At 67.1% G+C, this 12568-nt stretch overlaps 1 protein-coding gene across 5 annotated transcripts in view; it reads right to left on the bottom strand.

Moving 5' to 3' along the window:
• TSNARE1 (t-SNARE domain containing 1) overlaps positions 1-12568 on the bottom strand; it is a 133734-nt gene that overhangs the window by 48732 nt on the left and 72434 nt on the right. For 3 of the 5 annotated variants that reach the window (XM_082363856.1, XM_082363855.1, XM_082363854.1), the window contains 4 exons: positions 11576-11648; positions 9761-10219; positions 6245-6327; positions 2721-3144 (listed from right to left, as the gene is read on the bottom strand). In XM_082363856.1, coding sequence (XP_082219982.1) covers positions 2818-3144; positions 6245-6327; positions 9761-10219; positions 11576-11648 — 942 coding nt within the window. In that variant the 3' untranslated portion in view covers positions 2721-2817. Of the gene's footprint in view, positions 1-2720; positions 3145-6244; positions 6328-9760; positions 10220-11575; positions 11649-12568 lie in introns of those variants that run through there. The other 2 variants (XM_082363853.1, XM_082363857.1) reach the window with 2 other exon arrangements.

Here is a 12568-nt window from a genome sequence, read left to right as displayed (position 1 = left end):
AGAGGTCTTGCAATCAACCAGAGCAAGCCACAGAAACATGGTCTGCCGTGGTGCCTGACGCCTTCTAGACGCCCCGAGTCAGGACCCTTCGGTCTTCACACCTCCGGGCTGTTCTGTGCACAGGACGCTGCTGCCCCTCCCCCTCTCCTTAAACGCCCCCGGGCACCTGTCACCCAGCCTCCATGGGGTCTCCTCCTCTCCCTGCCGCCCTGTCCCCGGGCTCCCACACGGGGTCCTCAGAGCCCCGGCCTGTGGGCCCCGCCCTCCTCAGGCACACGGCCCCCGACCCTGGGCTGCCACAGCCCCCCTGGCCCCCGGGCCCCTCACAGGACAGCAACGCCACCCGCCCTCCCCGCCCTCCCGGTGGCCCTCCTCTCCCGCATGTCCCTGTCCGGGCCCGCCATCTGCCTGGTCGCCCGGCCCAGAGTCTGGGCAGAAAGCACACGAGGTGCTGGAAGCCCCCCAGAGGGGTCAGATGTCTCCCCGCTGCCTCACCTCACATGCGCCTCCCTCAACGCTCTGCTTCTGACCAGCTCCCGTCTAAACCAAGACCCAGCCTCCTTCTTAACGGACCTTCAGGCCACTCCCACCCCAGATCCTCGGCTCCCCTTCCCGCATGAACACCCCTGCCCTCGAGGCCAGGCAGGGCCCCTGTCCCCCTGCCTGCCACCCAGGCTCCCTCGTGCACCCCCAGACCGATGGCCCGACAGGCAGGCACCCCATCCCCGCCATGCCCTGCCTGGCCCTCAGCGGGCAAAGAGCATACCGGGCCTGTGGAGGCGGCCAGACCTCTGCTCAGCCTGGGCTGCTGTGTCCTCCGCACTCAGTGCAGGGCCCAGAGCAGGTGTCCAGTAGGGGTTACGGGACTGGCCAGAGTCAGAGTTCAGCACGGGACCAGGGTCAGAGTTCAGCACGGGACCAGGGTCAGGGCTCAGCACGGGACCAGGGTCAGGGCTCAGCGTGGGACCAGGATCAGGGCTCAGCGTGGGACCAGGGTCAGGGCTCAGCGTGGGACCAGGGTCAGGGCTCAGCGTGGGACCAGGGTCAGGGCTCCGCGTGGGACCCGGGTCAGGGCTAGGTTGGGATCTGAGTAGGTGCTGACCAGGGTTAGTGGGTAACCTTGGAGAGCAGTGTTCATTGCCTAGAGAGGTGTGTGTCCACTGCAGTGGGCATCTTAATGGACAAGCAGGGTCCATGCCTTTCACCTGGAATGAAGCTCTAGGAAGACGCCAGACATGGCACTGAAATGCACTCCGGCTTTGTAGGGCTGAAGGAAAGGCCGCCGTGGAGAACACACGGTGTCCTCCGGACCGCAGGGGAAGAGGAGGCTGGAAGGGCGCTGGCCACACTGCAGAGGGCTGGATGGGCAGCTAAGGAGCTCGGGCTTTCTTTTGTGGACAAGAGTTGCTGACATGCTGCCGGCTCCACGGTAAACAGCGAAACCAGGAAAAGTCCCCCCCACTGTGTTTGTTCCACCCTGGTCTCTGCGCCCCTCAGTGCCAGGCTGCCTCGGAGCCCCGGGACCAGCACGCTGTCCAGTTCATGCCAGGACCTCAGCCTCTCGCTTCCGGAAAAGGCTTTCACCACGAGTCTGGAGAAGGAGGCAAAGGGGAAGCTGGAGGTGGCACAGCTCCAGGGCCACGAGGACCCCAACAGCCACCCGAACTGTGCGCTGAGGCCCGTGTGCCCTGCCTGGCGGGGCCGGGAGCTGGGGCCAGCCCCGAGGGACCCCACAGGGCCAGGAGTCACAGGTGAGGCGGATCTGACACCCGGGGGGATCAGGGCTGCCTGCCAGGCAAGGGCAGAGGCAGAGCGCACGCGCAGACAGACGGGCTCCATCTCACTTCCTGTCAGCGTCACCCTCATTATCATCACTGGCTTTTTTTGTTGTTATTTTATGCTTATATAAGAAAAATATTTTTCTAAGAAAAGTCGACAGGTATAAAACGGCATCCCACCCCATCCAGTACCAACGAACATATGCGCACATACATATATATACCCCACACCACAGACATAAAATTGAGAGAAATAACCGCAGGCCCACGGGGCGTGGTTCCCTCGGGGCAGCATCAGGAGGATGCAGGGTCCCAGCCCCCCTCAGTCGGTGCGCCCACGGAGCACGGGGGCTTCCGGGAGTCACTCCAGGGCACACGCCGGGGGTTTCCTGGGTGCCCAGCGGAGCCACGCTCCAGGGCCCACACCCGAGGCAGTGGTTTGGGGGCGCCGCGCCCCGCGTGCTCCTTCCCGCAGCTCCACTCACCCACTGCCCGCCGAGAGGCGCCCCGTCCTGCACTCCACAGCACGCGCCCCGACGGTCGGAGCGCGGGATGGGAGCGGAGCGGGCTCGGTCCGCCCACCGGCGTCATCCCTGAGTAGACCCCAGCCGGCCCTCCTTTCGCGTCACTGAGGCCCACGGACAATGGCAGGACGGAAGGGGCAACCACAGGCGGAAGTCCTGCGTCCTCTCTGGCTCCATCGAGGCCCCGCCTCTGCCCCTCAGAGGGGCAGGACCGGAGTCCCTGCTCTGCACGCGGCCCACGGGGTCCAGACCCTAGATCTCCTCCTCCACCTTCAGGATCATCCCTGAGAAGACCTCCTGGCCTGTGTGCCTGCCCTGGGGGCTGCCCTGGGAGCCTCCAGCTGGCCTGCAGGCCGTTCCGCCCCCAGGGGAGCCATCCGGGACTGCGGGCGAGGCGCCCCGGGTCGGGAGGGCCTCCACCAGCCTCTCCAGGGTCCGGTTGAGGGCCTCGACGCCGTCGGCCAGCCGCTGGCTCTGCTCGGCCAGACGCTGCAGCAGCAGGTTCTGCTGCGCCATCAGCGCACTCTGCTGCTGGGACCAGGCGCCGAGCAGGGCGCCCTGCTGCCGCTCTGAGTCCAGCAGCCGCCGTTCCAGGTCCGAGGCCTCAGCCCCTGCGGGCTTCCCGGAGGGCTGGGGTGCCGCCGAGGAGGGCGGCGAGGGCCGGGAGGCCCCGGGGAATGTGGCCGCGGGGGGTGCCGAGGCCGGGGAGGCGGGCGGGGAGGGTGAGCAGGTGGACGCGGGGAAGGCTCCTCGGGGGTCCAGGGGGTCGGCTTCAGGCAGGCTCGGCCCATCCAGCGTCCGCAGGGGTAGCCACAGGCAGCCGGGGGCCTCGTCCTCGTCGGCTGGCAGAGGGAGACAGGAAACGTGAGCCTTCGCCGGCCAGGACCGGGGCGGTGCCGGGGAGCGCCACCTGCACGAGGCCCGCTGCCCACGCGGCTACTTCGGTCTCGCGGGGCCCCTCTGCAGCGGGCAGCAGCACCCTCACTAGGACACCAAGACTCAGGGGGCAAAAGACGTCCTCCAGTAACGCCGAGGTAGAACTTCAACCTGGCAGCTCCAAAGCCAAGGTGCCACCACCACATGCTGCCATCTGTCTGTCCATCCGCCCACCCACCCAAGCTGGCCATTAATCTACCCACCCTCCTGTCTGTCCATCTGTCTACCTACACATATCCACCCACTCATCCATCCCCTCATCTATCTGCCCATCTGTTTGTTCATCAAGCCTCCATCCGTCCCTCCATCTGCCCACCTCCTTCCTTCCTTTCATCCTTCTTCCTTACATCCATCCATCCATCCATCCATTTGTTCATCTCTCAGCCATCCATCCTCAAACCATCCATCCATCATCCATCCATCAACTATCCATCCTTGATCCATCTATCCATCCACCCACACCTCTATCCATCCACCCACTTGTGTATACACCCTTCCAATCCTTCAGTCCATCCATCTACCCATCCATCTGTCTGTCCATCCATCCACCCATCCATCTGTCTGTCCATCCATCCATCCACCAAGCAGACATCCCATAAAGATGAGCAGCTGTATATAAAGGCAGAGCTACCCCAGGGTAGCAGGAAAAGCCAAGACTTGGAATCCTACAAACTGGGCTCCCAAATCAGCTCTTCCTCTTGACAGCTGTGTGACCTTGGGAAAACCCTTCTCTCCTTTGGGTCTCAAATCCCTAGTCTGCAAATGAAAGGCCCAGCTGAAGGCTAACCTTCCAATTGGCTGGGTGTGGAGGGTGAGTCAACCAAGGTCCCAGGGAAAACCCCTGGGCCTGAGCCCCAGGTTGTGGTGTCCTGCCTTGCCGACTCCTGCCGACATGCTGTGTGGCAGTGGGCAAGGGCAGGAGGAATTACTACGGGGTGGCAACTTCGGGCTGTACCTCCTGGATCTGAGCCCCTCTCACCTCACCTATGGCACAGGTGGTCCTGCTTTGCGATGGAAAAGGGGCGATGACGGCATCACCCCCGAGGACTGGGCCCACGAGCTCCCGGGCACCAGGTAGGGGTTCTGAGCCTGATGTGTCCGTGGGCGCAGGTGGCTGCCCGGCCTCCTCCTGTTCTTCCTTTCCTCCTCCTCCTCCTCACTGTCACATCCTCCTTCTGGAGTCCAGGCATCTGCGGTCCAGGCACTTGCTGACCCTTCTGAGCCCGGAGGCTCACGGGGGGAGCCACCCTGCCGGCGTGCTGCTTCCCTCTCGAGAGGAGGCTTCCTGGGGGTGAGGGCCCTCGGCAGGCACTGGCCCACTCGGAGAGCTCCCGTTGGAGAGGCCGGGCCCTGGGCGCCCGACAAGTCCGCCTTGCTCGTCAGTTGCAGCCTGTACCTTCTATTCTGGGAGGCCCTGGAAGGACCCAGCCAGGTGGAGAGGTCCGGGTGCAGGTCTGGCCGCCCTCGGCGTGCTGGAAGGTCGGGGCCCGTGGCTGGGGCAGAGAGTCCCGAGCTGGCACCAGCAGATACGATCTCCAGCCCTGCCTCCGCCCCGTCCTGCAGACACATGCCGTTTCCCCCCCTTGGTGTGGTGTTCACCAGCTGTCACGTGTGGCCTACGCTTGTCGCCCTGACTTAGGAGTCCAGTGGCCACTGACAGAGAAAAGGGGAGGCCAGCAGTGGGGCCAGCCTCCACCCCACGACGCACTCTCGTGGAGTCCAGTGGCCTCCAGGCCCGCGTGTGCTCTGCCCACTGGGCTCCCTGAGGGAGGGGAAGCCTGGGAAGGGAGCGCAGCTGCTAGGAGGGGGCCGCCCTTTCCCGCTCTTTGCCCCGCCCACACCCCTGCCTGGTCCAGACCATCACCCTGTGCCCTCTCCTCCCCGCTAAGGCAACCGGAGTCCCTTGCCCAGCACAGCCCTGACTTCCCAAAGCCCCCAGGGAACAGGACGTCGTCCATCATCTCTCCCTGGCCCCCTCCCTGCTCCCGCCGGCAGGGCCCCCACGCAGCGTCAGCACCCCGGCCTGTGGCGCCCCGAGCTCGCCTGGGCAGCCCCTCCCTTGGCCTCTGTCCCCTCTGCCAGGACAACTCCCGCTCGGCGCTCCCCCAGGAAGCCCCCCCTGCCTCGGCTGGCCCAGGGCCCTCGCGTCACTGGACTGGACTGTCCACCCCGCCCTCCCCCAGGACGCACGCTCCAGGAGAGATGCGCTCTGTGGGCTCCACCTCTGCGAGTCGGGGCGCGGCACGGAGCAGGGGGCCAGCGAATGATGCGGAGCAAGCGGAGGGCGGTGCTGCCCCCCCCCCCGCCGGACCCAGGTCCGAGCCTGCCTGGCCCAGTCAGGGGCTCACGCGGCAGCTGCAGGTCAGCACGGCATTGGTCCCCAAGGCTGCCCTAAGCCCATCTCAAGCAAAGAAGGGTCAGATATTTGTCCTCACTCTCTGTGAGCCGGCCAACTCGTCCCAAGCAGAGAGGGCCCCACCAGCTCCAGCCGGGGGCCAGGCCAGGGGCAGACACGGACACAGCCGGCCCAGCGGCCGGAAGGCCAGGCGGCCCTCTCCACGGCCCGCGCCCTCCAGGAAGGCAGCAGACACGACAGACCCATCCTGCCCTTCTGAGAGTGAGGGAGAAGCCGCAGAGCTTCCTGCAGGGGCAGCTGGGGTGCTGCGCACCCTGGACACAGGGAGACACAGCCACGTCGGCACCCACGGCAGCGAGACCCAGCTGGCGGGCGCTGCTCCTGGCCGCCCCTCACCCCTGCCCTCTCACTTCACTGCCGAGCGGTGGGCAGAAGCCCCGACCGCGCTCTCGGCGGCGGGGTTGAGGGAGGGGGTGGTGCAGACTAGGGGGAGGCGGGACCTCCCACCCTGGGCACGCGGCCCGCAACCCCTTCCTCTCCCCTCCCCCACAGCAGCCCGCCTGGGCGCAGAGAAGACCCTGCGGGCCTGCCCCTCCCAGGCGCGGGCAGGGGTCGGAGGGGCGGCGGGCTGTCCCCTCACACTGACTTACTTGGTGCCGGCTGGCTCCAGCCAGGAGCTCACTGGCCGCCTCTGCGTGCGAGGACGCAGCCTCAAGGCCGGCTTCAATACTATCTGCAAATCAAGACAACAGAAGCAATTACAGAGTGGAGACCCCGAGGTCACCCAGGGCCGTGGGGATGGGGCGTGGACGGCATCTGCCCCCCGGTGATCACTCAGAGGCACAAGCGGGGAGTCCAGCCTCCAGAGAAGAGAGGCTGCGGCGATGGGGCACCGGTCACCCCCCTGGCGTGGGCGCTGGCCGGCCTGAGCTGCCAGGACAGAGAGCCTGGGGGTGCCTGTCCCTTGGAGCCGCGGCAGCGCGCTCAGGAGAGGGTGAGGCCCGGCTCTGCAGTGACTCTGCACGCTCACAGAGTCGCCGTGAAGACGGCGAGGCTGGGCCTGGGAACACCCCGCTCCGCACTCGGCCCTGGACATCAGCAAGTGCACTGACCGGCCGGTTCTGACAACGGTGAGGGGCTGAGCGGGGACCAGGACTTCGGGCAGGGGCCGGCTGGGTGCGTCCACGCAGCCCCCGAGATGCCAGCCCCACAGCACACCTGAGCCGCCGGGACGAGGCCCAGGGGCCGCCCTTGGACAGCAGGAGACTCCCCTCAGCGACGCCCTTGGTAAAAAGGCAGCATCACATAAAACAGGTGCCAAAGCCATCCTTGCCCTGCTGTTGACGCACTGCCCAGCTGGGGGCACGCAGGGCAGGGGTGAGTTCGGACCGCGGTGCGTGACCCCAGCAGGACCCGGGTTTGCACCCAGCTGAGGACCAGGGCGATTCTCTATGCTGTTTTCTCTCCTCCCAAAGGGAAGGCCTGCCCAGACGATCAGGGAGTGGCCGCGGCCATGGGCACGGCCCTCAGCAGGGACCAGACGCAAACACGCATCAAGTAAATTCTTCCAGGAAAAGAGGACAAGCTTCCAAATTCATGCGTTTTGGTGAGAACTCCAGAGGCAGAAGCGGCTAAACGCATATATCTCCCTGGAGAGCTGCGCACCTGGGCACCATCCAGGCCGAGGCAGGGACCATTCCCATAAACGCAGGTGCCGCCCAGGCACCAAGTCCCCTGGGCCCCGGGTTGAGCAGGGGGCGTCTTCCCTGCCTGGGGTTCCCTCCCTGAAGTCTGAGTCCGGCCCCTCCACGGGGAGCCCCATCAGGAGAGTATGGGGGCACCCCTGCTTCTCTCACATGCGCAGGGCCGGCCCCCCCAGAAGAGCAGAGGCGTCCTCGCCCCGTCACACCGAGGTCACTGTCTCCAGCCAGTCTGGAAGAGCAGCAGGGAAGGAAGGACTCACAGAAGGCTGATTTGTCCCTTCACAGCTGCCAGCGAGGCAGGACCAGGAGGCGCCCACGAAGGCCCCCGCCCCCCTCACCGCCACCGACTTAGAACTGAGGTGAATAGGAGCCACCTCGTGCCCCAGACCCTCTCACCAGTGGCCCAGCCACGCCCGACAGGGAGGGAGGTGGCAGAGAGGTGAGAACGGCTGCCCCGTGTGCCGGAAGACAGCGGTGTCCGGGCCAGCTGGGCACTGGGGTCACACCCTGGAGGGCTGGATCGCAGGTCTGCTCAGTGCCCCCCAGATCAGACGCAGCCCTACCCTGGGACATCATACACGCAGACCCCGGGCTTGCGGCCAGCTCCCTCCTCCTGAGCCCTGGGGGCTGCCAGGCAGGCGGGCAACGCCCACCACGGGGCCTGCGGCTCCGGTGCCTCCTCGACCCTGGCCACGGCCTTCGCATGTCTTGAAGACCCCGGGCTGGCCGGGGGCAGCCCTGCAGGGCCACAGGCCCCCGGGCTCACCCCCAGTCCCCGCAGGGGGTGCTCGGCGGGAGCTGCCCTGGAGGCCTCCGCTCTGGGGGTCTCCGGGGCACCCAGACTCTGGGCCAGGCCCCCCGGGACCAAAGAGGAGCCCCTCAGCACCACTCCCCCAAACTCGGACAGAGCTGCAGGCACGCCGGGGGGGCCCTGCACTCTGCCAACCAGCCGTCCTCAACCCTGCAGCCAGACCCTGCCCAAGCCCCAGGCCAGAACCGACCCAGAGGCAGGAGCCGGTGGGGCTGGGCCGCGAGCCACCCCCGAACCAGTCGTGGCAGCCACTCCCCTGCTTGGTCTCAGCCCACCGGAGGGGGGAGGGGGTGTCCTGCCCCTACCCCTCTCTCACTCATTCCACAAACCTCTCTGAGTCAGCACTGTGCCCAGCCAACCCCAAGAGGAGCTCACCGTCAGCGGACTGTCCCGACGGAGGAGAGCCTGGGAGCCGCGGGGTCCGGGAGAGGGGGCGCTGGCGCACCAGGGCGGGCAGGGACGTCTGGGCCAGGCTGGGCCTCGTGACCCAGGAGTATGCCGAGCGCCACACACAGGGGCCACCAGGAGAAACACAGCCACCAAGCTGCTGCCTCGATCCGGGGCTGGGAACTCGCGGGACGGGTCTGAACACGCAGGGCCACACCCGTGCCACCTGCTGCCAGCCCCCCTCGGCCCTTAGAGTGTGCCCACCCTGCAGCACCCCAAAACCAGGTCTGGCTCTGCCTGTAGGGGAGCAGGTGGCCTCCCGAACTAGGCCCCGCCCCATCGTCCAGGCCCACGACCTGGTCCAGCCCAGGGCACGGCCGTGTCCCGGGTCTGCGTGCATCTCTGATCCGCCCAGCCCTGCTCGGCGCAGACCCCCCACTAGAAGGTCTGCTGGGGCCCCTGCTTGTCCCCATGAGGCTGAATCCTGCCGTCCACTCTGCAGCCCTCAGGAGGGAGCTGGTCCTGCTTCTGGCATCGTCTCCAAAGTCCTTCCAGCAGCTCCCCAGGAAGGGGTGAGGGAAGGGTCCGGTGGGGCTCAGCTTCGAGCTGTGGGTGGAGCCATCATGCACAGACAGATGTACGCCTGGCGAAGGGCGCTCCTGGCGGACATTCAGAGGCGTCTCGAGGAGGAGGAGGAGAAGGAGTGCGAGGAGGGGGTGCTGGAGGCGGCCGGGAAGGCCCAGCCAAGCACCCGTCTTCCTCACCAGGCTCAGAACCTTCTGCAAAGGTGGCCCTGGCGGTGGGCCCTGGGCTCCGAGGGGTCAGCAGGCCCTGGGAGGCTGCGAGCCCCAGACACTGCCCTGGCCTGTTCTGGGGGCTGAGTGACCCAGGGAGAAGGGGCCCCACTCTGAGAGCACAAGAGGGCGTCGGGGGTGAGGTCACCCCCACTGCCTGCCCCACGCCCGTGACAGGGCACAGCAGGGGCAGGGAGGTGAGCTGAGCCGGGCCAGTGATGGAGGAAACAGCGCCGGCCTCCCACGAGCACCCGAGCGATTCACGGGGACCTGGGCTCCCCGAGGTCTCTGAGGCCCTGCGGAGGCCCTGTCATGCGGGGCGACCCCAGACGGACCTGGCCCTGAGCCTCAGCTCCTTCACGCCCAGGACGGGCCTGGAGCCTCGGCCTCCCCATCTAGACGCAGAGGGGCCTCAGCTCTCCCCGTGGTTCTTGCTCGAAGCTCCGTGCAGGCTGTTGAGGGTCCACTTACTCGGCAGGGCCTCGGCGGCCTGGCCCTCGCCAGCGGGGCCCGGGGCCGCGAAGGTCTCAGCCACCATGCGCTCGACGGGCGTGAGGACGGGCCCGGGGGCCCGGGGGCGCTCGGCCAGCTTCCTGCGCACCGCCCCTCGCAGGTCCCGCCACTTGTGCTTGACGTCGCCCAGGTCCCGGCGGCAGTAGCCCAGCGCGTTCACCGCCTGCAGGATCGCGCTCCACACGCGGTGCTTCCGGGCGGGCGGGCCCCGCAGGGCCCCGAACAGCAGCGGGTAGTGGCGCGTCACCCTCTGCACCAGCACCTCGGTCTCCTGCGGGCTGAAGTTGGGCTTCCGCGTCTTGGTGCGTGAGTGGGAGCCCGGCCGCAGGGGCGCACAGCCCGGCCCGGGCAGCGGGGCCACCACGGCCGGCTCGGGGCTGGAGCTGCGCCGGCACGTGGCCTTGTCGCTGCTGGACCCTGGAAAGGCACCGGAGGCTCAGGGCGGGCGGAGGCCGACGGGCGCCTGGCGGCAGATGGGACGGGCCGTGGAGAGCAGAGCCCCCGACCCCGGCTCGTGGCCCTGGGTCTCCACCGCCCCCCGTAGAGGGGACAGTGGCCCCAGACCAACAACCATCGTCGCAGGGACACCCATAACAGCACGCAGCACGCAGCGGGGTCCCGTCTGGGCCCAGGTGCCCATCCCCTCTGCCGGGCCCCAACCAGGGTCACAGCAGGTGAGTCCTCGCCACCTCCCCGCCCGGGGGACAGCCCCTCCCAATCAGTGATGGGGCTGAGTGACCATCCGGGTGACACCTGGGTGTCCATCTGGAGCGTACAAGCCTCCTGCACACCCACCACGAGACGGCCAGCCAGAGCGAGGGTGAGGGAGGACGTGGAGACAGAGGGGGTCCTGGGGTGACGGGCGGCCCCGCCCAGAGCAGGGTCCTGCAGGAGCCCAGGCTCCGCAGGTGAGCGAGGGGCCTGAGGCAGCGCGGCCCGACCCTCTCCAGTCGCTCTGCTCCTGGGGGTGCAGCACACCCCGAGGAGGGCAGCCGGGCTGCCCGCTGGGGAGCAGGACGTGCGTGGGCCTCAGCAGCTCCCCGGCGCCCGGGCCTGAGAGGCGGGAGGTTATTCACAGCCAGGGGACCCCAGTGAGGCAACGACTCGGCAGGGGAACGGGGTGGAGGGGGGGTGGGCGAGCCCTGGGCCGTGGCTGGGTGCTGACTGTTGGCCGAGTGGCTCTGGGCGCCCCGAGCCGCCTTGCTCTTCCAGGCCAGGGGCTGTGAGCACCCCCTCCCCGACCTCCCTGCTGCCCAGGCCACCCGGGCACTCAGGGCAGCAGCAGGAAAGCCCCAAGGCCACAGCGGGTGGCAGGCCGGGCTGGGTGGGCGGAGGCCCTCACGTGGGGGAGACTGGGGACCAGCAGGGACGTCAGCTCCCCCCTCACAGCCCTGTAACCCACCACGCACGTTTCCTGGGAAGCAGCTCCCGGCTCCACACCCCCAGCAGTCTCCACGGGGGGGACCCGCGGCAGCCCATCCCCCGCCCAGGACAGCTTGTCCTCCCCCGGGGAGTCCTTGGTTGGGGAGGAAGGCCCGGTTGTGGCGGGGGGGGGCGGGCAGGCAGGCCAGGGCTCTTCCATGAGCAGAACGGGTGGGCCAGCCTGTTGCGTGAGCCCCCTCAGGCCTGGCCTTCCCGAGGGGCTGGGGGTGACCTGAGGAGGCGGGGAGGGAATGCGGCAGAAGCTCAGACCTCCAAACCTGCCCAGGCCTTGCCATCTGCCCACGCCTGGGGGAACGGGCAGGTGGCTGGGTGGATGGCATGGGTACCCACCGATGGCCTCTCCTTGCTCTGACACCATGGAGGCCAAGTCCTTGATGATCTGGTTCACATCCAATAGGTCACTCTGTGGAAACAAGATGGCAGCCATTAGGTCAAGGGCACGGCCACCAAGAGTGCTAAGTGAGAGCCAAGGACCAGAAACAAGGCCAGGGTCACCCCGCAAGTCAGAGACATTGCTGGGATCTGAATTACTGTCTCCTGACCCCAAGGCCAGACCCCATGCTGAGGATCCCAGGGCTGTGCGCTCCCTTGCTGTGTACAGAGGACCCAGGGTCTGGAAGGCTGCAGTCTAGTCTAGTGCAGGGCTGCGGCCCCGGCACGGTCCTGCAGGCCTGACTAAAGGAGGGAAGAGGCTGTCCGGAGCAGAGGGCACAGGCTGCACCTCCCACAGGCCTGTCGGTCCTGCAGACACCTCACTCCTCATTCCCTCCCGGGGGGGCTCCTTGACGGAGGGTCCACTCTTCCTTCTCTGTACACTCGGCACCTAGCACGGGCCAGCACACGTGGGTGGGTGGTGGGTAGATGGATGGATGATGGATGGATGGACGATGGAGGGTGGGTGGGTGGGTGGACGGACGGTAGCCCCACTGCTGTCTAAAGAATGAGTAGCTTCGTGAAGCTAGTGAACGGGGTAAGCAGCAGAACTGAGACCAGGAAACTCTGGGGTACCTCCCACCCGGCATGTCATGCTGGCCTCTTGCATCCTCCATGCCGCCCACCTCTATCCTAACTCCACTTGCCCAGCAAAACCACCAATGATGCTGGTGAGGGATGTGGCCACACCACTCACAGACCACAGGCCTGGGGCTGTGCTAGGGGCACATCACACATGGCCACCTTCACACTGGCAGCACCTGTGAAGGGAGGTCACGGCACCCACCTGACAATGGAGGTTGTGGGGCTCAGAAAGGTGCGTGACCTCCCGGGCCTCACAGAAAGGGGGAGGGCTGGGGTTGGCACCGATGCCCGCTGACTTGAAGCCCT

Source organism: Balaenoptera borealis (genome assembly GCF_965194805.1).
Source record: "Balaenoptera borealis genome assembly, chromosome: 17".
Taxonomy (NCBI): Eukaryota; Metazoa; Chordata; class Mammalia; order Artiodactyla; family Balaenopteridae; genus Balaenoptera; species Balaenoptera borealis.
Note: the sequence above shows the minus strand (reverse complement) of the source record. Positions and strands in the feature narration are given on the sequence as shown.